The sequence below is a fragment of the Anser brachyrhynchus genome, assembly GCF_964034855.1.
Source record: "Anser brachyrhynchus genome assembly, chromosome: 17".
NCBI lineage: Eukaryota > Metazoa > Chordata > Aves > Anseriformes > Anatidae > Anser > Anser brachyrhynchus.
Window position 1 is genome coordinate 3,071,030 of NC_137710.1, and position 26,695 is coordinate 3,097,724.

The 26,695-nt window shown below is 41.7% G+C and overlaps 2 protein-coding genes across 9 annotated transcripts in view; one reads left to right on the forward strand and one right to left on the reverse strand.

Annotated features, from left to right (window-relative positions):
* Window positions 1–178: 178 nt before the first annotated feature.
* P2RX7 (purinergic receptor P2X 7) lies at window positions 179–21,639 on the reverse strand. 6 transcript variants are annotated; one of them, XR_013940357.1, is made up of 17 exons: window positions 20,221–20,358; window positions 19,513–19,788; window positions 18,639–18,881; window positions 16,304–16,658; window positions 14,542–14,674; window positions 13,942–14,013; window positions 12,975–13,047; window positions 11,912–12,008; window positions 8,790–8,870; window positions 8,121–8,250; window positions 7,561–7,691; window positions 4,129–4,222; window positions 3,638–3,703; window positions 3,424–3,540; window positions 2,529–2,624; window positions 1,367–2,060; window positions 179–1,230 (listed from the first exon to the last, which is right to left on the reverse strand). XR_013940357.1 is itself a non-coding variant. In XM_080559516.1 (17 exons), exons 5-17 carry the CDS (start codon window positions 16,426–16,428, stop codon window positions 1,590–1,592), a joined length of 1,686 nt encoding a protein of 561 aa, XP_080415642.1. In that variant the 5' UTR covers window positions 16,429–16,658; window positions 18,639–18,881; window positions 19,513–19,788; window positions 20,221–20,275; window positions 21,144–21,639; the 3' UTR covers window positions 179–1,589. The 6 variants fall into 6 exon arrangements, 5 of the variants coding, with proteins under 5 accessions (XP_080415642.1, XP_080415641.1, XP_080415640.1 ...); XM_080559516.1 differs by adding an exon at window positions 21,144–21,639 and having other exon boundaries at window positions 179–2,060; window positions 20,221–20,275; XM_080559515.1 differs by adding an exon at window positions 21,112–21,639 and having other exon boundaries at window positions 179–2,060; window positions 20,221–20,275.
* A 150-nt stretch (window positions 21,640–21,789) lies between these two features.
* IFT81 (intraflagellar transport 81) overlaps window positions 21,790–26,695 on the forward strand; it is a 61,896-nt gene continuing 56,990 nt past the window's right edge. For all 3 annotated transcript variants that reach the window (XR_013940353.1, XM_080559501.1, XM_080559500.1), the window contains exons 1-3: window positions 21,790–22,156; window positions 22,974–23,077; window positions 23,757–23,937. Coding sequence is in view for 2 of the 3 variants with exons in the window: in XM_080559501.1 (XP_080415627.1) it covers window positions 22,013–22,156; window positions 22,974–23,077; window positions 23,757–23,937 (429 nt within the window). In the remaining variant the exon portion in view is untranslated. The remainder of the gene's footprint in view (window positions 22,157–22,973; window positions 23,078–23,756; window positions 23,938–26,695) is intronic.

Consider the following 26,695-nt stretch of genomic DNA (forward strand, 5'->3'; position numbering starts at 1 on the left):
TGCTGGTTTTTTTTTTTTTTTTTTTGGTTGGTTTGTTTGTTTTTCCACACTCCTCGTTGTTAGCAAGGTTATGGGGAAAAAGTAGCAGGCAAAGAATTAGAGACGAAGAGAGCTCACGAAGCGGCGGTGGGGTTTTCAGACATTGCAAAAATCAGTGAAGAGATCCTGAGTCAATTAGTAAAAATGCTCTATTTATTACAAAACCAGTCAAAAGTGACAGGAGAAAAAAAAGGGGGGGGGGGTGAGTGTTAAAGAAAAACATACATGAGAAAAGTGAAAAGAAATTAAAAACCACAGTTTTAAGTGAATATCCAATGTAATTCTTCCAAAAGGAAAGATAGCGCGTGTGTCAGGAGAGGAATGCATTTATGCCAACTGTAATCTTTTCCCACTCTAGATACATAAAATGATGCAATGTGAACATTAATACAATTAATGTATATTACATCTGAAGATAGAAATCTAGCTGACAATCTCCCAGCCATATATCTCAAAATGCATGTTGGAAATTGAAATGGCAAACTGCTGGTTTAGCTCAGAGAGAACAAAGCTTAGTTGAAAGGAGTGCAAAATATACACGTTACAATCCTTCTCACCCTGTTTCTACAAAAATAGAACATAGCCAAGTACGACAAAAAGAAAGAACTGAAAAGGTGTTGGAGCACAGATTAATCTACCCTAAATTTGCTGTTCCTTGGCTGTGGCCTTATGCATCGCTGTAAAAAGCAACTTGCACTGTGCTGCATTCAGTAGGAGGAGGTGTAGGAGGCAAGGCCTGTTTGAAGCTAAGAGCAAACAGGAGGACAAAGACTAACATTAAAATTCAATGAATATGAATGAAATGCCTGAAAATATTAGACAAAGATGGTAAAAGTACTTTCCACTGTAATTCCTGATTTAAGGTAAAATGGCCAATACAAAGAGAACAGCTGGGCTTTTCAGAAAATGCTTTCTCTGTGCCACTGAAATCTAAAATAAGCCTGTTTAATCTGGACAGACTGTGAGGCCTTTAACAGCAAGTTATGAAAATGCATACTCACTGGCCTCTTTCCAGAACCTCTGATCCAGGGCTGCAGCAAGGTGGTGAGGCTAGGGGAGAGAAATGCTCAGGACCATGTCTTCAATTGATCTCTCTTTTGGACTTCCTTCTTTCAGGGGTCATGCTTTTAGATGGTTCTTGGCTCCATCTTATTTTCAGGGTGCTGGTTATCTCCTCACTCATCTGGGAGTCTGGCACACACCAAAGCAAAGACAGGAGACCTGGAACCTCTCACTAAAATGTAGCCCTAAGAGTTCACTCCCAGAGGCTACATTTCTAAACCACACCAGGTGAGTCATAGAGTGAAACAAAGGCAGAAGTACGTACTTTAGCTCAAGGTATGTGTTCCTCTAAGCCAAGCAGTAGGCAACAGTCCCTCTCTAATGACAATATACAGGAATTCAGCTGCACAGCAAAGATTTTGGGAAGTCACACACTTTCTTTTTCTTCTTCTTTTACATGTAGCAAAAAAAAAAAAAGTTCTATGAAAGAAAACAACGGTTAAATGCCCAAGGTAAGCCACAGCATGAGCTCAAGTTGTACTGCTTCCTCATTCTATCTTAAAACCAGTATAATTGCCATCTGCTGTGGGATAAGTACTTCTAATCACCCCTCTGCAGCAACTTGGGATGACAGTTCTGTCTTCCAGCTCAAAAGAGCCAAAACGCCAGTGAATATACTGCTTGTAAGCAGCATGACGTAGCTGACTGTTGGTATTGTCACCTGTCAGTTCCAGAAAGGGGTCTTCGTAGAGAAGAGCTTTATTCAGGGTTCCTCTAGACAGCACCAGCTTCTTAAACCAATAGGTGGTTGTGATGCATGGTCCATCTGTCCTGCGGCAGCAGAGCTGCTCATGGGACTTCAGCATCAGATTGCATTGGCCACAGCAGCACCACCTGGGGCACTCTGGAGAACGGGTGCTTTGCATTAGCCAACTAAGCTGAGATTCTCCAGCATCACAGTTCTCGTTGGACTCATTGGTGAAGAAGCTGCAAGGATCACTGAATTTCACAGGGTGATTCTGCAAAGCAATTCCCAACATAAATTAGATGATAAAGCATTGCTGCTGTTTCATCCATCTGCAGAGAGAATTTACAACAGTGATCCTCACCACTGGGTCTTTCATTTGACACAGCACAGTAAGTATAATGATGATAGATCAGCAGATCTGGAGGAGGATTATCTTTCTGTGTTGCCAACGCCCACCCTTGCAAAATCGAATTGACACCTTACAAGTTGTTTCAACACCAACACACTCCCACTAGCACATGCCCACTACAGGAAAGCAGCAGTTTTTAGCTGACTCTAGAAAATACATCCTCTGGTCACAAGACTTACTAACTTTAGGGGGGCAATAGGAATCCATTTTTAGTCCCTCGGGATCTAATCTAGAAATATGGGGAAGGGGAAATCCAAATCAGTTTGAAATGACATTCCTCAGTTCTCCTTTCTGAAGAGGGAATCCCAAAGGTTAATTGTCTGCCTTTACCTCAAAAATGCTGCCTTCGGCATACTGCAAGCTCGTTTTCAGAGGCTCCTTTATCAAAATAACATGTGGCTCATCAACATAGGACACAAGCATCACCTGTAGAGCAGAAGAAATGAGCACTGTCAGCTGGAATAGTTACCTAGAAAACTGGGGATATAGCACAGAGTTCTGCACTGGGTTCTGCAGTCTGCACTCCAACAACAGTTCCCTGCAACTGTGTGCTGCAAGGGTAGGTGTATCCCAGTATCTGGGATAGCAAGGACATGGGCAGCAGCAGGGACAGACAAAGCTAAGAGGAAGAGATGTTATGGAACTAACTGTAGGAGTGCGGTTGTGCAGGGCTTTTATGTGGAGAGTTCATCTTTGCCCTTCTTTAAAAACCATGTGTCTAAAATGCTGGGGAATTAGTAGATGTACCCAAGAGAAATAACCATAAATGCCTTGAAAAAGAGGAAGAGGAAATTCAGGTTGGCAGGGAAGAGGCTTTGAGTAAAGTCCTCTTTATAGATAACCCTTCCATGACCTCCTTCTGCTATTTTAAAGGGTCACTACTCCCAGCATGTTTCCCTGATAGAGGTGGTTTCGCTCTGCTGTGCCAATGATCTATGTGCAGAGCCCACTGCAGCCACGCCGTGCACAGCTCCATGGAAGCTACCTGGAGATTCTCTGGCATGAAAAGGAGGAGGCAGTTCCCTTTGCCAACTCCTTTATGCACTGGATCCCTCAATCCCTCTCACAAAAATCTCTGATCTCCTAAAACCACAACTGCAGGCTGCATGCAGGGTGCAGAAGAACAAAGCCCAAGCAGCGAAGCAGGAATGAACCACACAGCAATTACGAAGGGTTTGATCTGCTGCATTTGTGTGCCTACTGAACAGCAATTTGCATTCTTTACCTTTTTTGGCTCCAGCACGGTCTCATACTTCTTCCTGATTATATTATCACAGAATGCTATTTTGCAGCAGTGGGAGCAACTGTATAAGTTAAAACAGATTTCTATGGCAGTAAAAGCCTGCACAAGAAAGAAAAGCAAGTAGTGATTCCACTTCCTTAACGAGACTGGAGTTCTCCAGAACTGGCTCCGTTAACACAAAAAACAAGTCTCTCACCAAACCAAAATAGGTGATTGTGGATCCAATGAATGTGAAGAGTTCAACGCTGTCAAATTTTCCACCCTAAAGGAAGCAGAAAAGAATATCTGGGAAGCAAGATCTATAACCATTCACTCATCTGAATGCCATTTCTCTTTTTGTCCTTTTACAATGATTTATCCATCCAATCCCAAGATTACATAAACTATCTCTAACGCTTTGCAGGGGAAAATAAGCAATTTGAGAGGGAAACAGTGGTGACACACAGGATTCATGATAGACAAGATACCTGTTATTCTTTGTCTAAACAACAGTCCTGCCTCTCTCAACCCTGCTATTTCATTCTCAGCTTTGTTCTCCTACGCCAGTTGAGTTTACATCTACTAATCTGACATGACTTCCATTCCAGAATGATGGACAGAAGAAAGGGGTATCTGGCAGACATAGGGCTAAAGAAATAGTAAGTTTTCTTCTCTCCTCCCTCCACAAAGAAAAACAATTGCATTTACTGTGCCAAAGACGAGGATATCAAACCGTATTCCGTAGACTTTGAAAAGGGTTCGCTGCTCCGTTCCATTTGGTAGCTTGTAGTACCTTGCAAATCTGCAAAAGAACAAATGAAGATGGGAGTGGCTTCCCTAGGGAATACAATGATACAAAGTTGTAGAACACAAAAGGGGGTGTAGTTTCTTTCGCCTTCTTCCTTACAGCCTTCTGAAATGCTGGAAGAATCATTCAGGAAGAGTTCATGAAGCCATCTTCATGGCTGGCAGTCTAAACTAAATTAATACACATGTATGTAGAGATTTAAGCAAATTAAAAATCTAGCTAAGGTCTACGGAGTGTTTTGCTATCACAGTTCAAATCAGAACCTAAAGCTACAGAGAGAAGTTCAACCACAGGTAAAGCAGTTAGAAAACCCTAGCAAGGATATGTGAGGAACTGGCAATGGCAAAAGTGCCCGTGTTCTTAAGCCTTTTAATGCTACATTATCCACTACCTGCTCTGAACTCCTGAGGACACTTCAGCATGCTGAATTATCACTCATTTCCAACTCCTTAATCAGCAGAGAGTGCCAAGAATCACATGGGCCTTTATGAACTTCCAGTTTCTTATTCTATCAACAACATGACCCTCCTGATGCACAGCTCACATCAGCTTATGGATCAATAAACAGTCACAGAGCATGCAACAATGAGATCTTTTTCAAGCCTGACAATGAAAAGCTGGCAGTACAGACAAAATCACTACATTCAACTGAAAGACTTACTAAAACACACAATGGCACTAATTCTAAACTTCTGAAAACAATACCCGTCCGTCTTTTGCCTCAGACTTGCTGTCAGGACTTAAAATGCTGTGTTGTTCTTGACTGCTTTACTTGAGTGATCTCTAAATCCTCTTCTCCTTCATTTAGATAAATAATTTGAATTGCAATTTGCTGAGCTAAAGGGCTGCAAGGTTAGTTCCGTGGGTGTCAGATACTCACAGATCACTCTGTCATTGTTAATCAAAATTTGTTTTTATAGTTGGCTGCCTGTTCAAGTACAAGAAGAGTAACTGTGTTTAAGAGGATATGTCTAGCATAAATACTGTCAGCTCAGCCTTCTGATTTCTAGTGTCCTGGTTTACTCATTCAGATTATAGAGACACCTAAACAAAAAATACTTTTTCTTCCTTTCTTTACTCTTTGGATTCAGTCCCTGCAGCTCTGCTTTGCCATTTGATCCTAACAAACCAGCCCAGAGCAAGCTTTTACTTGATTCCACTCTGTCCTTTGCATTCCACTCCAAGCTAAGTTTGGCAGACTTTTAGAATGTTCTTAATCAGAGTTCCCTAGCTCATTTGCTTCCCATTCACAGAGATACGATTTGAAATTCTCTGAGGGAAAGTCACTCAGAAAAACACAGCATAATGTGTTCTGCTTTCTTCTTGCTTGCACAGATATTAAATACCCCTTTTGCTTGTGCTGAATGGTTCCAGAGTCTGTAGCCAATGCATGTTTTACCAGCCAGCTCTTAGCCTCCAAAGCCTGCAGGTCATTTAGGCTTTATTTTAAAGTTTTCCTAACTGTTTTCAGGATCAGAGGTTTTCTCTAGCTCCCATGGTAGAGGTTATTTCATATTTCTTCTTGATGGCATACAGGCTTTCTTCTCTGTAACAGCTTTGTGCTCAGAGCTGACCTGCTGGGAGCTTTCTTGACCACTGTCTGAAGCTTTGCTCCCTTGCACCTCAAGTACTTGTTTCTTTTAGAAAGCTTACATGTTCCCATTTAAGTCTATCACAAAATTTCCTTTGGAACTGAGCTGAAAGCAATAGGACTCCATGCAGACAGGTTATAACCTGCCCAGAGTCCCCAGCTGGCCTGCAGGGGAAGCAGTGTTCTATAACTTGTTTCTTAGGGTCTTTTCAAAGTTTTCTTCTGCTACTGATCTCTGCTAGATTTGGGATGCTGGGCTGGATGGACCTCTGCTCTCATAGTATGTTACATTCTTATGAAATGCCACACTGACGAATAAAACTTTTCTTGAAATATATTTATTGTAGGATCATTTCCTTTGGGTAATTCTACTGAAATCAGCAGCTGTTCATACAGGTTTGCATACACCAGCTCAACGCTGTGGCAGAGTTTGTGCACGTTCTTCCCTGAAACACCCATGGCTGTTTTAAATAGTATTATGTTCAAACTATTCATCGTCCTTCAACTTTCACTGTTTTCACATTTTGAATTGCTGCACAGACCTACTCTGCTCCTCTTTTTTTAAATTTTGCAGACATCAGAGAATGGCTTTCTTTTGCCAATAAAACCCCTTGATTAACAGCTGTAGAATCAGGCCATCTGGATGTTGTCTGGTATTCTGCACACTCTCCCAGCAGGCTTGCCTGTGTTCTCAGATGAAGCTCACTTCCTGGATGCTAGAGTTTTACTTCCTTTCAGCACACATTTCAACTGAACCGCAGCAAATAATCTTTACACTGGTATTTTGATGCTTAAAAGACAACAGGATTTCGGGCAAACCCATTCTTGGCATTTTGACCCTAGCTGTCAATCTGATACTAATATCCTCAAAACTACTCTAGTCTTCCTACAAAAGCCTCCTAAGAAATCCCCTTTTCCTGCAAAAATCTACGGAACAGAAACATTGCTGGCCTCAACCTTGTAGTACTGTCTCACTTTTAAATTGTCTTCTCCCCCATCTCCTGTCTGTGGTTGTCAGCCCAGAGGGAACACCTATTTGTTCCGTGTTTGCACAGCTCCAGCAGAATGCAGCTTCGAGGTATATTGGCGGCTCTTTGACAGCTAAGACACTCACGCTAGCATCACCAACGTATGAAAACCCACAATAATAACCAAAGTCAAAAAATGCTGTTACACAAAAATTTTGTCCTAGATCTGAGGGATAACTTTAATTTTAAACACGCTGATATGCATCTGATACATTGTGTAACTATTTAGAACTAGAATCACATCAAGATTTTTTGTCAGATTTTCTCTTAAGTCTGCTGTATGTACACAGAACCAAATGCTCTAATTTACTTTTAAATAAATCTTGATTCAGTGAACTGTAGGGTTACCCAGATGTAAGCAAAACACTTTATTTTATTTAATTGCCTTGGGAAACTCACAAATTTAGGTAGTTTCAAGCTTCAATTGCCATATGGTGGAGCCTGCCCAAACTATTTTCTGTGTTAGCTCCCAGAATACTTGTAGGAAATTTCTAGGCCTTTCAACACAGAAATGAAACCTCCTACCATACAACCATGCTCATCTGGAAAATGACCATGATAATACAACTGCAGTAACTGCAAGTTAAGGACATGAGTACTAAAGAAAAGCAGAATCAAATGTTCTGTCGTTCCAAGCTGTCATTCTCCACACCTCATCACATCTTTGCTTCAACTCAGAAAACACCCTACTTGCTTCATGTAACATTTTTTACCTGAAGCTGAATCCAGGGTATTGGCTTCTTGTTTTGCCATCAAGGCGGCGGAAACCATACTCTGGAATGCAGTAGTAAGACCAGCTGTCTAAGTCACAGTCCCATTTAATCTCAATGGCAATTATTCCTCCCTAGAAACAGAAAAAGTAAGTGTGAGAACTAGTGTGAACTTTTTAATGCCAAATAGAAGCCACCATTTTTTCCAGTCCGACTTTTGGATAATATTTTCCTGAAGCAATGTGATTTATGATGTGCTTTTGTAGAATCGAAAGATGATCATGAGTGACAGCCTTATATAGGACCTATTTAAATGAAAGGTGGTACAAGGGCCTCTACAAGCTACAGTAATACAAACCAAATAGTATCAACTCTGTCAACGCGGGTCTCATCCTGTGAGATGGTAAACACATTTATTTTTTAAAATGTGAGGTTATGTTGCTTCTCAAACAATCAGTTTCTAAACCTAGAACAATTCCATTATATGGCAGACAGCAAAATATGCAGGAAGAAAAAGAAAAATTTTCACACTGACTATAAAAAAAAAAAGTAGTATCACAGACCTTTACTGCCACCTCCGAAAAGTTCTCTTTTGCTTCCTGAAGGATATCTCCCAGACGGAATATTGGACAGAGAGGGGAAGTTATCTTGTTGAATGTGCAGGAAGAATTGAAATTTGGTGAAATATTTTGTCTGTGAAGAACACATAGAGTTGTTTAAAATTAAAAACAAAAGCTGGAGCAGCTATAAGTACAGCTAAGGGACCTCACTCTTACTGGAAGCTGTGTGCTCAGATTGTACTTTACATGAGCTTTTGTTTTCACACCTAGCAGAACTATATTTCCCTAAGTGGGATCTACAAATCAAGATGAATTCTTTACTCTTTGAATATATCACAAGCAAAATTTACCTGTGTAAACTAAATATTTTCACCTTCTAATCTGGATCACACAACTGTTACATTGTATTTTAGTCATTTTACCCCAACATAAACCAGTATATCTGAATGAGCAATTTTATTGTCCTGTGCCTGGGAGGCTGTGATCCCAAGCTCTTCTATTTCTCTTGGTTCCCGAAGAATTAATAGGACTAGAGACTTAACAGCTGTTACTCATGCAGATAAAGCCTTGAAGACAGCCTTTCTGAGTAATGATGGTGCCAATTTACACAATCCTTTCTTTAGAGCACAACCACTCACTCTTCAGAAAGCATTCAGGAATGTTTGCACTTACACGGTGTAATTAAATTTTGGGAAGTGAACGTTGTTCTTTATTAGCACTGTGAAGTCTTCAGAACCCCTCAGAACAGCAGGCCTAGAAGAGAAACATCAAATTAAGTAACTTCTTGTACTTAAATGCATCAATTAATGCTATGCTAATTTATTACCTGGAAAATTGTCAGTAGGAAGAATATTTTGCTGAGAAAGAGATTGAAAAGCAGAGTTAAGTGACTCAGGGAACCAAGAAAGATAAAGGTCATTTTCTTAGTTTTAGGTATAAATTGTTCTCTCCCTCTTGCTCTTGCTTGTGTGGGCTGAGCCTAAATGTGTGCTACATGCAGCTAAAATATGATCTCACAAGACTTCTCATATAACTCTCGCTACAGAATAGTAGTAAGAGTTTATACCATTTGACAGCTGATTATTTCTGCACAATGAACAGGCAGTTTCATTGCTGGTCCCCGCAGACAGGTGGCCATTTATGACAGAGCTGCACAACTAGTAAGAATATAAGAATGAGCCATGCTCACATTCCTAGAGGATGTCTCTGGAAGTCAGGTGTCAATCACATCATCAAAGGTTGTTCTGCCTTTCTAGCAGGTACCAGTTTGAGGGCTTACCCTGCAGACTGTGGGGAGACAGTGGTTTGTGTCACTAAATATGTTGGTGAACTGCAAACTCAACGGGAAGCAGGCTGCCAGTCCTACCCTTCCTCGAGAGTCATTTCTCTGAAGCTAATGTGGCAGGAAAGAAGGCACTTTCCTACAAGTTGCCAGCTGAGTAACCTTGGCCTAGATTGCATGAGACAATCTCTGCTACACCCCAGGACTTGCCTGGGCTATAGAAGAGTAGCAGATGCAATTTTTAGCATTATATGTCTTGCACAGGGACAGTGCTGGACTGGAATATTCACACAGCTCCGTTTTGAAAATGAGTCAGGAAAATTTTAATCTTCATCAGGACAGCCATTCCAAGGGGTGTAAACAGTCTTCAGAGCAGTCATCCATATCAAGGACAGTGCTTCTAAGCATGCAGTATTTTTCCTATCATTGCACTTTGAGCAATGCCTCTACATCAGAGATCTGTGATGACTAGAAGCACATTAGTTGGGTGACAGGTTCCATGAAGGACATCTCAGAGCATCTCCTAAACAAAGTCAATGAATGAGAGACATGGCTGCAAACCAATTTAATGCTTGCTGATACTATCTGGACATAAGAGCTTCTGAAGAATTTCAGTGTATAACAGTCAAGACATGAATAATGTATGTTAACTGTTAAAGAGCTAAAAATGAATGAACCTATAATGTGGAACTGTCTGTAACTCATCCACTGGGAGGCATCTGAAATCTGATCCAAAGCTCTTCTGGAAAAGGTGGTGTAAACACCTATCCTTGGGCCAGCTAATCTGACAGCTGTGCCCTGTCTCAGGCAGAAATGAACAATCAAAAATAAAAGAATCTTCTTGCCAAAATGCAATAGCTTTGTTTGGCTCCTTTGTTCAGCTCCAGCCATAACTAACGGGAAGGAAAAGGAGTACTCCTGTATAGCTCATGAAACTTATCTTTCAAAAGAATTTGGACAATAAAGACAATCATGGGTGTAACCAAAACCCAACATTGCTCCCTCAGTATCTCAACCAGACGGCAAAACTTCCTGGGCTCTGACCTTTCTCTTATATATTGTTCTGGTATAAAACAAACACTCAGCTTTGCTATTTAGCAATTCCTCCTTTTTTCCTTGCCAATGAAACTTGTGAAGGAACCTTTTACATCAGAGGTTTGGATCAAACCTCTCATCCATTATTTTTGGTCCCTGGTAGTGATCAACTACTGGCACTGGAGAGGAAGATTAGGAAACAAGACAGAATATGTCAACTGTGCGATGTAATAAACAACAAAATTCCCTTTGGAACACCGCAGTAAGCCTACACAACACGACATTTGGAAATGACTGGCAGTCACTGAGACTTTATAAAAAAAAACTAAGATTCCAATAGCTCAGGAAGCTCATGCATATCTTTCCAGGATGCTGTATGAACAGTAATACCCTTCCTGTTTCTGGACAAAGCCTTTTTCGGATCACAGATCTGTCTGCAGAATTGAATTGCACTTCCTTTAAAGAGCTGAAAAAAACTCAAAAGTTGCTGCAGGAAGCATTGTGAGCCCTGGATGGAACCCGGCAGCGGAAAAACTGCTCAGCCTCTGACTTAGGGAAAAGATGGGATATATACACAGAATCATGCTTCTATCTTTTAAAAGCAGTGAGTTAACGGAAGTGGTAATTGACCTGGTTTCTTACACGTATATTTCAAAAGCTGGTTGAGAGAAGCTAAAATTGATTAGTCATCCACTCTCTTAGAGTGTAATTTCCATCATCTCTGTAGAAATCAAAACGATTATAAAATTTCTTCATGCTTTGGCTGATACAGAAAGAAAATGGACCAGTTTCTTCTTGGAACACTGCACAGTTATGTGATTACAGAGAAAGACGGCCACAGGGTCCCTCCATTCCACTCTCTGGGTCACAGCAGCATTGTTCCCCAGAGTCTTTTTCCTACAGTTTTCTTCAGCTGACTATTACGTATTGCTAGCATTGAGTTTTTCATCACCTGCCTAGAAAGGATGAAGATGCTGTTCTTCAGTCTGGAGAGGACCCCCAAATGCTACCGTGCAGCACAGACAACCGATCCAGTGCTACTGTTCTGAGTGGTGGAAGCAACCTTGCTGTGGTAAATGCACCCACACAGAGCTTCTACACCCCAGAGCACTGAGCCTGGCAGAAGAGAAACCCAAGTCAGGAAACCTATCTTACATTTTCATTGACATTTGAATTCATGATCTAAATGCCTCTAGTGAACTCAAGATGAGCCTGTGACATCTAAAATTATTTTTGTGGAAGCTGCATGATGTTACAAACTGGAGGCTCTGGCTTCACTGCAGAATCAGCAGGACAATTGTAGAAGTAATTCATTTAGATATAGTAAGCATTAACGGTATGGCTGTGAAGAAAACAGCTGTTTTACATACATGAGATCTGTACGTGCCTGAGCAAAGTGATTACCCTAAAATTGTACGACTCTGTCAAAGAGAACCCTTTTTTGACAAAAAAAAAAATATATATATTTTTTACTTACTCGGGGGGGTGTTCCTCCATTTGCACAGGGCACCATGCCATGATCTCACAGGTTTTAAGAGTTGCATTATACCACACACATCTTCCTGTCTGAACTCCTGTAGAGAAAGAAGCTCTTATTCAGCAAACACAAGTTTTGCACCATATAGACAGTTTCCATATGGCAGTGGATTTCTCCTCAAATGTAAAGCAGAGATTTTGACATTATAGATTCTTGCAGCTTTCTTTTCAGGACCAAATCATGGTCCTGCCACACATCATCAATCCTTATTTAGCCCTTTACTTGGGTCAACAATGCTTGTTATTGTTTGGACTGAGGATGAAGTACTTTCCTTCAAAGTTTTACATGAAGTTACATATCTGAGTCTTGGTATAAACTGAGAAATTAACCGTTTCAGTCAACTGAATTAATTAACAGTTAATTAAACAATTAACAAGTTTAATTCAACAACATAAGCAAACTAAACAAGGATATAAAGGTAAGCAGAAAACCTTAATTCCTTCTACATTCCCGGAGAGTCAGCATTTTTTGAGTGCCCTGTCTTTACCAGCTAAAGCGCTAATTCAGCCAGAAGCCTGAATTCAGGAATCCCAGCACTACAAAGAACTCACATAGCTGATGAAAACTGTATGATGTCTTCTGGACAACTGGCCCTCAAAAAAGGACAGAAGTCATTGTCTTACTCTGAGAACTACCTATCATGGGGATGTTACAGACCCTTCAAAAAGATCCTGTAGTCACTCCCCTTGCTGAGCAGTCACAGACTTCAATGGGAGTGACTGGGAGACTGGCCTTCATTCACATCACGGTCTGCACTCCTCTTCACATTTGCCCTTCCTCTGCTCCCTTTCACTGTTTCTCTTTTTAGAAGGGGCATATACAAAATGGTAAGAACTCTGTTTTGTCGTTTCAAAAATAGGTTATCAGATATCTCTCAGGATTCTGTATTGTTCTACTGCAATTCTTCTCCAAGTGGGGACTTGTACATTCTGCACTGGTCAATAATGCAACAGAAGGTACTACCCACAAACAATATTTCAATCTGAAAATGCCATTTACCTACCATTACCGTGGATATCTGCACTCCCTTTTTCACAGGACTTGTCTGTAGAGCAGATAGCTTTGGCAAAGGGAGCCTGAAAAAATGACATAAAAGAGCAATATAAATATATTCCTCTCCATACCTATGTAAAAAGTCTTTCTTAACTTCAGTACAAAAATAGTAAATAATAAGAAAATAATGCAGAGAAAGTATAACCCTTACTTATTATTATGCTTATAACGAGCAAAAGGCTAAGCTATCTGAAAAAAAAAGTCTTTTTCTCGCTTATAATAACACTTTCCTTTATTATGTCCTTTCCTGGTTTTTTTTTGTGTGTGTGCTCTTTCCTGTACTACTAGGTGCAATAAATCTAATACTGGACTATTTCTTTGTTTACTAACAGCTCCATAAACTTTTGCCAGTGAAAGTCAACTTGTATTTAGGAACTACTCTGCAAAGTCTCACTTCTAAGCCAGCCAGATGAATGAAGAGGAGAGCTGCAGCTGACTACCACGTTTGGACTACACAAAGGAAGGAAGGGAACACGTAGAAACGAGCAACAGCAAGAGCACAATACCAGCAGAGAAGCTGACAGCACTTCTCTAACTCCATCATCCCTTCAGGTTTTTCTCAAGACCAGCAGCAAAGCCAGAGAACCTGCACTGGCCTGAATGTCACCACTTCCTGAAAGTGATGCAGGTAGGTTTGGCAAGGTCATTGCTACGAGGCAAAGTCACAGCTGATAACTGAATCCCCAAGAAACACCAGAGTAGAGGAAAGAAAAGGAGCAATTAAACTAGATTTTGCATGCTTTCTGTTGAGATACAAGCATTAAGAGCAGCAGTATTTGCTTGCACAGGATGGTCCCAAGGGCAGTCCGCTCTTTTATATCAACATTAATGTTTGCTCCTAACTACTGTCTATTTGTATTCAATACCATCATCCTAAATATAAATTACCAAATATGTATATATATATATATATTTACCTCAGGGCAATTCCCTTGAAGCTGGTCGTCTGTCTGAATGACGTTGGTAATCACGAAAAAAGAGTCTTTTGACTACATGGAGAAAAGAATACGAATGACTGAAATTTCACAGACTTGTTTCATATCTCAGAGCATCACGTGGAAGGACAGTGAGGCTGTTTCTGCTCTAGCACCCCCCCAAACAGACATTAAAATTCAATCTGGCTTAAACAGGAAAAGCCAGGGATATCATCAGGGCATAAATGAGCAATCAGGGCAAAAAGGCCCCAATTTTTTATTTTTTAATCTTGCATTGCAGCCAAGAAAAACATGCTGGCACTAACTAGTAATGATACTACTGTGTTTAGTACCGCTATACTGGAATAAATCTGTTGATTTTGTAAAAATTCATAACAAATAGCACCACAGAATTATCATAAAAGAGAATAATCTTTTTCCTTGTTACTGGGGAAGGAAGGGTAGATTTGGTTTGGTAGACTGCTGTCTCAAATGTAAAGTCCCGTTTAATGTTGCTGCTCATTCCAGGAGAGACATATCAGGAAAAAAAAGAGATGCACCAACAGAAGTTGAATATTATGCTGGCATTAAATTAAGACTTGCCTGCACTGGTATGGCATATTCTGCTGTATCCCAGATCCTGCTGACTGCATGAGCCACTCCCTTCACACTAGTGCGAACCGAGCTGGTAACTTCTTCCTTCTCCTGATAGCGCTTGTGAGCGATGAGGGTATAACTGGCCAGATTAAACAGAAAGAACAAGTAAACTCATAAAAATAAAATTGGGTCAGTTTTTTTGTATCATTTTTGGACAAAATGCACTGTAAGTCAGTAAAGTCAGACAGGAATTTTCAAGTAACTGAGAGCCCTTTGGTGTGAGACAGATGCATCATCTGGGCCAAAGTCTTCCTTGGATTCACCTTTGCAATGTTCAGCTTTGTCAGGAATGAGTTCAAATACACACAGAGAATTTCTATTTTCACAGCTTAAATGCTATAGACAGCATTAGGTCACATCCTGGTCCTTCAGATGCCATTTGTGAAACACCAACTAACTACAAGGGGGCTTGATGTCATCCGAAAACTTTTGCCCATGCTGCATTACTCTACCTAGACTTTGACCTTTTGTGTCACAAACAGTAGTGTCCTCTCTACATTTGGGATCTATAATTATTTTTTTTTTTTTGGGGGGGGGGGAGAGCTTAAAATACTTAGTCTTTAACTTTCCAGAGTGAGTACTCTTGCATGTCATTCTGATTGCTTTAAAAATCTTGTCCTAACGCTTTTACTTCCTCGTGAATTGTGTGTGTTAATAATAGAACGCCATCTCTGTTTTTATGCTGACAGGGAAGTCATTTCGCTCATCTAACTCATGAAAGAACTGACAACTTTGAAAACTATTGTATGTTCAGAAGGTAGTTTCCACACTACATAAAAGTACCACAGAAGTACCATAAAAGGTTTGCTTTGAAAAACAAGCTGGTTGCAAAGCCACAGGAGCCAGCACCGTTTCAGTTTAACAACAGACTCTTCTGGAGGGGATAAAAGTTTCTGAAGGACAGAAACAGAAAGCAACCGATCGATGCTCCTTCATTTATAGTGTCTATTATAACAGTATTTCAGCCTTTTCCTTCTGGAGAACGGTGCTTTGGGATAATCGTGCGTTTGGAAATTGGCAGTAGGAGCCCAGGTCTGAGCAGCAGTAGGTGCTTGCATTTCCTGCTGAATTGATTCTTACTGAGATTGCGATCAGTGTGCTCAATGTCCTGGCGTGTTGCCCTCCCGTAAGAAAGAAACCAACCATCTAAATTTGCAGACTTTGTTCAGCAAAGACTTATCACTGAAAACAGCCCTACTTTGGGAGCAAAGAGGAAAATCTGCCCTTTAGAGGCAATCAGTTACTGCATATTCCTAGAACACCTTATTGTTTTTGAAATCTGCTTCAAGGGCTAATTGGCTATTTCATCTGTTAGGTGTATCTAACCCTAGATAGCAGACTCTCTGGAACAAGCTCTGATCTCAGAAACACTGGTGTAAATCTGCGATTTTTCAATGCAGGTAGTGTGGTTTTAACAGAAGAGAACTGGAAACAGCACAGCAAGAAATGAAACTAAAAGCACTTGTTATTAGAAACTCAGCTCTGTCCTAGCAACCCCACCCTGTTAAGTAACCTCCTGTGCCCAACTCCCACCGCCACGTTCCCACTGCCACATCCATCTTCCAAAAACAGCCCAACACCAAAACAATGGTCTTGAGTTGCTGCCACAGAACTCAAAGCACTGAAAGCCAAGTTGCAAGCCAGACAACCCACGAAACAAGCAACATTTCTTAGTGTACAACACTGTGTCCCATCACCCTGCACTTACCAAACACATATGGCAATAACTACATAAATTAACCACTTCACGCATACACATCCAATGCTCTGAAAGCGGATCAATTTTGGAGAGTCATAATAAAACTTATCCTTCAGCCTGCCACACGAGACCATTGTTAGCACTTCCTTTGAGAACGAAGTTTCTGAAAACTGCAACTGGTTGGTGCTGTCTTCTACTACTGCATCCTTCTCAAGCCACACCACTTAAAGGTACAGGCAGAAACCCATGCGAGTACCACGGTTCCCCAGGCCTTCTACAGAAAGGCAGGCAGTGGATCAAGGACTGATATTAATCACAACTAATATAAAGAAACAGCAGACAGGATGCCAAACACCTTCTTTACCTGTCCAGAGAAGGAAAAGGACAAATCAACCTCTGTTTTAGCTTTATAAAATAAGGCGAATCCCACTAAAAAGTAGTCTGATTCAGCCTGTTGACAGAGAAACAAGCTCTTTGCAGCCACCCACGTTTATGTACGACAAAGACAGTTTTCAGAGAGGGAAGATTTTTTGAATTCCCTTCAACTGAGTACCACTAGTGTAAATTACTGAATTCAGACTTTTTTTCAAAGAGAAAAGTCAAAATGCCAGATGCATTAATGCTGCTATTATCGTCCCCAGCTAGCCCAGCTTTCTACAGTTAAAAAGTTCTGGTTTGGAAAAAAATGAGAGAATTTCCTGCTAAGTTCTCAAGTCCTACTTGTTCAATGTCTGGGGGAGAATTTCCTTTCACTGAATCAATCCAGACATCAATCCTGACTTTGAAAGCTCCGTGAAGCAGTAAACACTTTCAAGCCCCTGACCTGACTTGAAGAAGGATGGGAAGCTTTTATATTGCTTGAAAGGCTTGATTCTTCCGTGTGAATTCAACACATTTATTTTTTTTTCAAAATGCTTCAGCAGGAGCAGGATTAGGGTTCACATTAAATCTGGAATGACTACCGTGGGTCAAACCACGGGACTGTTAGCACAGGACACTTATTTTGTCTCCAAGAATGGCCATAAATAGATGCCTAGGGAAGAACGTAAGGACCAAGGAAGCAAAAAATGATTCCTCCAAATAGTTTCCCAGTCTGTTTGCAACTCAAGGACATCTTTAGTCAGATAAGCTTTTTTTATATTCAGTAACCTTTAATAAATCTCCCTTCCACTAACTTATCCAGTCTTTCCAGGTAAAATTTTAGCATCTTCAAATCCCTCTAGTAAGCATTTGCACAGCTAACTGCGCATAGCCTGGAGTCACAACCATTGATTTTTTTACAGAAGGAGCACAGAATTTCACCCTAGAGCTCCAAAGCCGATTGCTAGCACTGCTTGTCACCTTCTGTCAACAGCACCATCTCTCCTCTGTACTGCCACCTGCAAACAGCACCACCAGCACTCAATCTTTCTGCTCCTCTGAAATCCCATAGACCAAAGGCCTTAAGACACAGGGAAATGGGAAAATGGAAGCTCACTATTTTCTGCCATGGAGTTATTGTGCAGCCTTCCTCACATCACATCCCCTTCCAGTGCACCTTACTCAACATCTCTAAAATGAGCCGATCATTTACAGCCCACTCCCTTGGCGAGCTGTGGGTGCATCACTGGCTTTGGTTTACCTGAGGAGCTGGGTGGCCTCAGCCACCACAAAGGAACCTTGCTGGGTGTCCCTTGTCCACATTTGCATGGGGGAAGCTGAGAGCTACAGGAGCATAAAGGCAGAAGCAGCTGCTCAGATGGTGAGTCCCTGCACTGCGAGACAGCAGTACAGGAAGGTCAGGAGGCTCCTGGCCATGCTCTTCCTGCTCCAGAGGTGTATTCCAGGCACCACTGCAGCTCTTCTCCCCAACAACCATATCAACAGGCATTTGCAAAAATAAACTGGGTTCTGGTCGCACCGGGAGCTGAGCACTGCACTGTGAATTATGCTGCTTGGCTTTCCAGGAGAGGGCACTGCTACATCAACGCGCAGGCCAGCACCTCACTGGAGGAGTCTCCTTGTGCCTTGTTATGTCAACAGCCTCGCAACCCCCTGCCCCTGCTCTCAGCATCTCCCACAGTGAACGACACTCTTGCAAGCAGATGCTTTGCCTGAAGCTGGGGCAACTGTAGAGACCAATCTAAAAGGACTGAAACCTGCATGATGCTGGCCTCCTCCCAAGCCTGACTCCCCACCACCCAACACTTTACACCAGTGCAAAGAAGGTGCCATATGCTTCCAGACTGGACAGATGCATATGACTCTCATTTCACAGGGGTGGCAATGATGACACAAGGAGCAGGGCAACAATAAAGCAAGCTTTGGGGACATCAGTGGCCACAAAGATTTTCAGCTTTTTTACCTCAGGCTGCATGGGGCACGGTCCTGTTTGGTCTCAGGATGGTTTTGTGTCAGGTGGGATTAAAAGGGAGTTCAGCTGGCTGACAAAGTCCCTACTCTGATTGGAGGCAACACAAAATATGCACTTTGGCTCCAGCTTCTGATACTCCATAGTTCCATGCACAAGCTGCTCAATGTGCTGCAAGCCAACCACTGGCATCTGGCTCAGGGGGTCAAGGAGCAGGCGTGAGGCCACCATCTGATCCTGTAGACACAGGAGAAGGAGCTGTAAAGAAGTAGAGCTGTTGAGGTGGGACCTGTAAATCTCATGCTCAGTCTGAGAGAAAAGAAGACTGGATCAGAATATATTAGACTCAGACTAAAAGGACTAGGTTCCTCCCTTTTGTAACCGAAGACCCAGACAGAGGCACAAAATATACAAAATCTGCAACACAGATAATGTGTTGGTTTTTTTCCCTCCAATCTTTTACTATTTTAATTCACCCAGAATGCTATGGCTATAGTTGTGATTAAACATTCAGAACCAGACAGGCTTTTTAGCTGTTAGAGCTGTCTTGGATGTTTTTAGCACACAGGAACAGGTCACATTCTGATACAAATATGCTTAATTTTTTGAGACATCAGTGATCATTCCTTACGCTTTCACGGACCACGATCCATACTGCTACACTTGATATTAGTGACTTCAGCAAGCAAAATCCTGCTACCTAATAACAACCAAAAAAGCTGCTATTGGGAGGAACTAGAAACAGACCTGGGATGCATTTAGGTGCTAGAACAGCCAGAAACAAATTGATTTTTAATATAACCCAGTCAGACCTAACTGTACATATAAATAACACAATAGTTATAATAAAAGAAAAAAACAAGAGGACCTGGATTGCATAAGACAAGCTGCAGTAATTGGTGTCTTTGCTTCCTAAATGCTCTCATTTTCACGTTAACGTCTTCCATCTGTTTGGGATCTGAACTCAGCAGCTAGGCCGGATGCATTCATCTTCTTGTCCATAGATGTTCCCATATAAGGTGATCTCTCTTTGCCTGTGGAGCACGATTTCGATTTGCTCAGGTTTCGTTCTGCTCTGATTTGCTGGCCTCTATGGTCGAGCTCCTCTTGCAGTTTTGTAAGGCAGTCATCCACACAGCAGTAGCTATAAAGGGAGGAGAAAGTAATGAAGATGTGCTTCCAGATCTAAAGAGACCTAGATAGCTTATTTTGCTCCATTCCCTTTCTTCTGCACACTGCCTCTGCATGATACCCTTTTAATAAGCAGTTTCCGTAAGCCTTTTCCAATCAATATAAAACATGAGCCCTATCCAGAGAATTGGACAGAGCTCCAGGTCAGCACTGTTGTAACAACTCACTAGTCATTAGGAAACTTTGCTTGAAATCCTGTATAAGTCTCCATGCAAACTAACTTGGGAATTTGGAAAATGCCTGCAGAATTATACAACAAATACGTATGAACACTGGCCTTCAGTTCTGTGAGACCTGATCCAGGCATCACATCACGTCAGTTAAGATCCGAGTTCATGGATTTTCACCACAACGGTGATACAATCTCATGATCTTTTTTTCTTACCTTGGTGTTTTGTAATTTTCAAACACCCTTCCTCTTCTTTGTCATCTCTGTAACACTAAGGAGACATGCGAAGAGGGGAACTGTCCTTTACTTCTTAGGTCTGAGGAGTGGAAGACTTAAAGAGAATCAGAGCAGCACCCTCCCACTGTACCCAGCCCAGATCCAGATCCCTCTCACTGCCCTCGGCACTGCAGGCACAATCCATTCCCTCCCCTGTACAGAGGCCTGAGGTAAGGATGTGTTTCCGTATTTGCAGAAACACGGCATTTCTCCAGCATTACTGCCCGGGATCCATGGATCTACCACTTCCTATTACCTTTCCATGCAGCCTACAGGGAGCAGAACTGGTCCCCAGTGCCTTCATGGGAAATACCCTTTTCATTTGCTCCCTCTGTGTATTCTATATGCTCAAAATACTCATCAGAAGAAAAGCGTAACTGATACCAGGAAAGCATGTCAAGGGAAAGTAGATCTCTTCTGGGAACTTGTAGGTAGATACGATTCCTAAAGGTCAGTATACAGACTGAAAGCACAAAGGAAACATGATCTGGTTTTTAAAGTTCAAATCCAGGAGTCAGGAGACTCGGATTATGTTCCTGGCTTTCATGCGCAATCAAAAGCTCCTCATCCATCCCCTCTGTGACTGAGTTTATCCAGTTAAAAGCTAGGACAGCAATGTAGTGTCACTTTTCAGGCTCTCAGAGAAGATCAGTAAATTAGGATTTTATGAAGCATTTTATATTACTGAGAAGGAAGAAAGGAGCTAATCTAAGATAGACGCAGTACTTAGAATTGCAAAGCGTTACATTTATGATTGCTATTTACTGAATAAAATTCCGCAGTGATTTACAACCTGTGCATTTCAATTGGCACCAATTTAATATGACTCACTGCATATTTTACTCCATCATCTGTGGACTCACGTGGGTTTCTAAGACAATCCAAAAAGCTAATTGTAGTCGCAGAGGCTCCAAAATCCACCTATTTAAGGTCTAAACGTGTTTTTTGAAGGATCTGCAATTAAAAAAAGTGCAAATTGGAGATACCACTTTCATGAACAAGCTCCGGAGTCTTATTTTTGATTGTTTGGTATTTTTGAAGCTCCTGTCCTCATTCAGATGTGGTATTGCTCACACTGACTAAGTGCTTATTGCTCTGCTGAGGCACACTGACAACCCAAGGACATAATTTGCCATTCCCCCCTCACGAAGCACCCCGTTTTCCACACAGATCCCCTGTGCTTTCCTCCACAGAACTGAGACAACCCTTCCAGTCACGCACACCAGCCCCATTTGCCATCTTTTTGTTGTGCCAACGACCACCGGAAACGCTAACTGGGTAACTGCATCAACGTATTTATACATCTACACGCCGCAGCATCCCCCTAACAAACGGGGATGCCAATTATACGCGTTAAAGGGTGAATACACTCCACCACCGCCCCGCGCCGCTCTGCGCATGCGCAGCCCCCCTCCCGCTCTCGGCCCCTCTGCAGCCGCCCCGGCGCGTTGGCTGAAGCGCGCGCGCGGCAGCGTCGGAAGTGACGCCATCGCCCCGGCCTGGCAACCGTTACCATGGTAACCGGGAGGCGCTGAGGGGAGGTGAAGGCCTCGGCGCCTCAGGGCGCTACCCCCTGAGGGTCTCCGAGGGTCCCGGCCCTTCCTTCGGAGCCGTGGGGCTGAAAAAGGCCTCGCCGAGGTGCTGCCTGGCCCCTGCAGCCCTCCCCCGGTCCCGCCGAGGCCTCCTCACATCACCTCCGGCCGTGCCGCCGAGGCTCGCCCCGGCCGCCACCATGAGTGACCAAATGCAGTTCATTGTTGAGAAGCTCAATCAGGAGCCCTTCAGGAAGAGCTACAATCTGATCACGTTTGACTCCTTGGAGTCCATGCAGCTCTTGCAGCTGCTCAATGATGTGCTGGGGGAGATTGACCCGAAGGTAAGGAGGGCAATCGGAGCTGCTCAGGCCTGGGGAACTGCAAGCATCACGGACGGGCTCGTCACAAAAACTGCGTAGAATGCTTTTATTTAGGCCTGTTCCTTGTGGCATGTTTGGTTTACCAAAATAGCCTGTATGAATCTTCCTGGAAATAAATGTGCCTGGCAAGAATCCTTTTTGCCTCTACATCAACGTGCTTTTGGCAAACAAGCAAACGGTTCTTGGGCCAGGGATACTGGACCCTTGCCCCCTAGAGTCTGATGACTATATTTTATCTTGGGAATCAGGACACAAGATCTTAAATTGCTTCACACTGACAATGACTCCATTCTTAAGTCAAAAGTCAGGCTGTGTCTTGCTCACTTGCACAGGACAGGGACTGACCAAGAACTGAGCCTTGTGATTTCTCAGTTGCAATGGATATCGAGTTGTTAACTGCCTCTGCCTCGAGGCTACCAAAGATGTGTATGAGATTAGAAGGGATCATTCACAGACCTGGGGTGCAGATACATGTGCCCTGGTCTGGTAGGATCCCAGAGTTCCTTGGTGGAAGCAGATGGTTTGTCTGTATAGAAGCGGTCCTGTGAGCAGGGAGAACATATGCCTAGAATAAAATTACCTAAATACACATGTAGGAGAAAAATCTGTTAAAGAGAATCAGAGCTTGGTGATAAAAATGAATGTTCTGTATGGAACATCTCACTTCATTGACGTATCATATGATAAGTAGATGAAGTCAATTCTTTTAATGTTACCAGTTAATTAACATGACTTGAACAAATACTTAGTGTTTATTTGTTTATTTACAACTATGTAGCATGTTGTTGACATCAGAGAGGAGCTGCCAGAGCAAACAGCTAAAAGAATGTTGACTCTCCTTGGTATCCTTAAATACAAACCTCCAGGAAGTATATCAGACTTGTAAGTATCTTTTTGTCTATAAATTGCAGCAAAACGTGCGTTACATATTATGTGCAATGACCTTTACTTCAGTAGTTTTAAAAATTTTTGACCTTGACTATCCAAACGGGCACCTGTAGCGCTTCAGAGATTGTTCCTCGACTGTCCCCATGGCATATGGCTCCGGTGGTGGCAGCAGAAGGCTCCTGCAGGTGTAGGGCAGCCTCTGGGGCCCTGCTGCGGTGGCCGCCGTGCCCGAGACCTGCTGCGGCAGCTGCTATTGCGGAATCGGCCAGGAGAGGGTGCCGCCTGCCTGGCAGGGTCAGTCCTGCCCCGTCCCCTTCAGCCCAGCCGCCCGAGGCTGCCTTGCACCCTCCTGCTTCAGGTTGTAGCCCCAAAAACCTGCGCTCTTCCCGCATTGCCTTTATTCCTGAAGAATATCTCTGGATAGGAAGAGGCGTTGGTGCAAGCTTTAGGCTTTTTATGTGATACAGGGTTTTTATTTGCCTCAGGGTAGCAGAGTTAGGATCATAAACAGCAAACTGGCATCATGAGTGCTTTTTGTTTTAACACCATTAAGAAAACCATTAGGCAAATGGAGAGGGGATGTCAAAATATCGCTAACTGTTCCCAGCCAGTGTTCTTGAGTTTGAGCTTTATTGGTAGTAGGTGATGTTTGCTTTTTCTTGTTTTTGTATAGGAGCGCATTTCGCCAAGGGTTAGTTACGGGAAGCAAACCTGTAATTCACCCTGTCTTACATTGGCTTCTTCAGAGAACCAATGAACTCAAGAAAAGAGCTTATCTGGCACGTTTCTTAGTAAAATTGGAAGTGCCAGTGGAGTTCCTGCAGGACGACACTGTGGCTGATGTCAACAAACAGGTAGTATTTTTCATGAATGCCAACGTTTTCTTTACGTTAATTAATTGAAGTGCCAGTAGGAGAAGGGATAAATGAATCAGGGAGTTACCGTTGAAGTAAATGTTCAAGTGACTTATGCTAACAGTTAAAAGCATGTTGGAATCAAGGGTGGGTGACAATTCATAAAGAAAAGTATATGTATTGGCCACCTTTCTTCCAGTAACCCTGAGATTGTATGTTAATAGGTAGCATTGAATTAAAAGGTTTTAAGCTCATTAAATACTATGTGCTATATAATGGCTAAGAAAAGACTTATTATTTTTATAATTTTTTGTTGTTGTTGTTCCTGTGATCTCTGACATGGATACTTTTAACTTTATAAATTGCCGCTTCAAATCAGAAAAGATTATGACCAAAAGCCACTGCTTCCTAATTGTCAACTGACTGTATAATATTTAGCCCCTAATATTTATATTAGCATTACCCCACTTCTGCTTCAACTGTTTCTTTTTTTTTCTTGGGCTGACATTCCTACTCATTGTGTTCCCACTTCTTTTGTGAGCATTAAATGTTGATTTTAGATAGTGAGGCTGGGAGGGTTTAAAATGCAAAGCTTAAAGTGAACCAGTGTTATGTTTTTACATTTGTGTTATCTGAGGTACATATTTACTTAATTTTTATACAGTTTTCTCTGCCTTTTGTTATATATAGTTGCTTGCAAAATCCTAGTGGTTTTTTTAACGTTTGTAACAGGTAACTCCATTTATTAACTGTGTACCAACAAAGCTGCATAGCCTGACTGAAACTTGACTAAGCCTCTTCCTTTTTTTGTTACCACTAGCAATATCTGATTTATAACTTAGAATAACTAAGCGGAAGTAGCATGGAGAGAAAGGAATGCAGATTGTAAGTTTTTTCAGTATGTCACAGTCCCAATATATATAAATATCCAACTCCATTAATTCCATTACGTAAAATGTGTTCCTTTTTGGGATCACAGTAATGTAACCATCTTATTAAAATAATACCCTCCTGATTTAATTCAGAACAGAAGCTGGGGTAATATAGTCCCTTTATGTAATTTAGCATAAGCATGCAAATAATTTAGATACTAATGAATTAAATAATTTTGCCTAGGTATTTAGATAGACAGGCACGGAATAGTGCATTTTAGTAGAAACATTTCAAATACGAGAATCTGGAAATCTTAGAACATGATCAAGTTTTATGGGTCTATAGATTCAAGCTCAATTATACTTTTGCAAATAATTTAAACAAGATAGTCTGAATACCTGCCGCTTTCCCAGTTGTATTGTGATTTGGACATCAGATTGGCTGCAGTGTATAATTGTAAAAATAATCAAATTTAGGCATAAATCTAGTTGTCCAGTCTTCAGCGAGTAGCTCCCAGGTGCCAGGAGTCTTCCTCTCTGTGGTTTAAACCTGGATGTTCTTTGGTCACTGAGTGTGTGTCACTTATTTCAGGTATGCTTGGGCCAGCTGTAGAATGTCTTTCACTCAGTGAAAGTAAAAAACCTTCCCTTTTTTATGATTTGGCAAACTGTGCTATGCCCTTGTTTGAATTTTGCCATTGGTCTTGAAATTTCATATCCCAATAAGGAAGAGGCTTGCTAAACTCACCTTTTGAAAAATAGTGAATCCACACAAAGGGAAGCTGTTGGACATCAGCAATCACGAGTACAGTTGCTCAGAGGTTACTTGCTATTTCATTATTAGTTGAACTACTTCTATAAAGCCTAAGTGACTGCAGGGCAGTTGCTTTTCTGCTAGTACTTTTTTTTTAAGTCATTGTTCATCATCCAGCCTGTGTATACCTTCTTATCATAACATATTTGTTGTTTGTTTAACTAAGATCTTTTCTATTATTTAATCTCTTTCTCAGTAGCCATTTTATTGCCTTTTTTTTTTTTTTTTTTTGGAATTCATTCCAGCTTGTCAGTGTGAGCCTGATAGTGAAACAATCAGAAATAAATGAAGTATTCTAGAGGCTGGTTCCTCAGGGTTTTATAGAATAGGATTGCTGCTTCACCGCTCAGGGATATGTCATCTTTGTTTGAACTGGCCTTTGCTGTTGCCATTTTGTGTTCAACAGTCATATCAATTGCTCTTTCCAGGAAGTAAAAAAATGACTTGATATTCTCTGCTTAGATTTCTCCATCTTACTGAATGGCTGTTTCTGTGGAGATTGTTCTTCCCTATATCTCAGCTTGCGTTTCTCCAAGTTGAATCTAAATTTATTTCCTATCCATATTTCTAAACTCTTTCTGTCCCCTGTTATTTCTCTGCCCACACAGACTTTCACACTGCCTCTCAGTTTAAGATTACTGGTGGGCAACGTACTGGTGTGGAGCTAGCACACTGTCTACTTCTTTCTAACTGCCGAACTACATATATCAATCTCTATAACATACTGAGGGCACGATTATGCAATATGTCAAAACTATTTCTCACATGTTAAGTCAGGTGTGCTCTTGGACTGTTTTGCTGGATAGAAGCTCAGTGCTCTATAAATTCGAGCCCTATTGCTTAGCTCAAGCATCTCGTTAGACCCAGCTCTTCCTTTTTAGCCTTAATTTTAACGCGTGTGATGTACACAGATTTATAGTAAGAGAGAATGATTTGTTAATGTAGCTTTGTCCCTTTCAGCTAACATCTTATCTTCCTGTTTTGAAAATGCACTATGCATTGCAAGGGAAGAGGTGAAAATGTGGAAGAAATTGTGAAACTTCTTAGTGTACCTTCAAATGGAAGATAATTC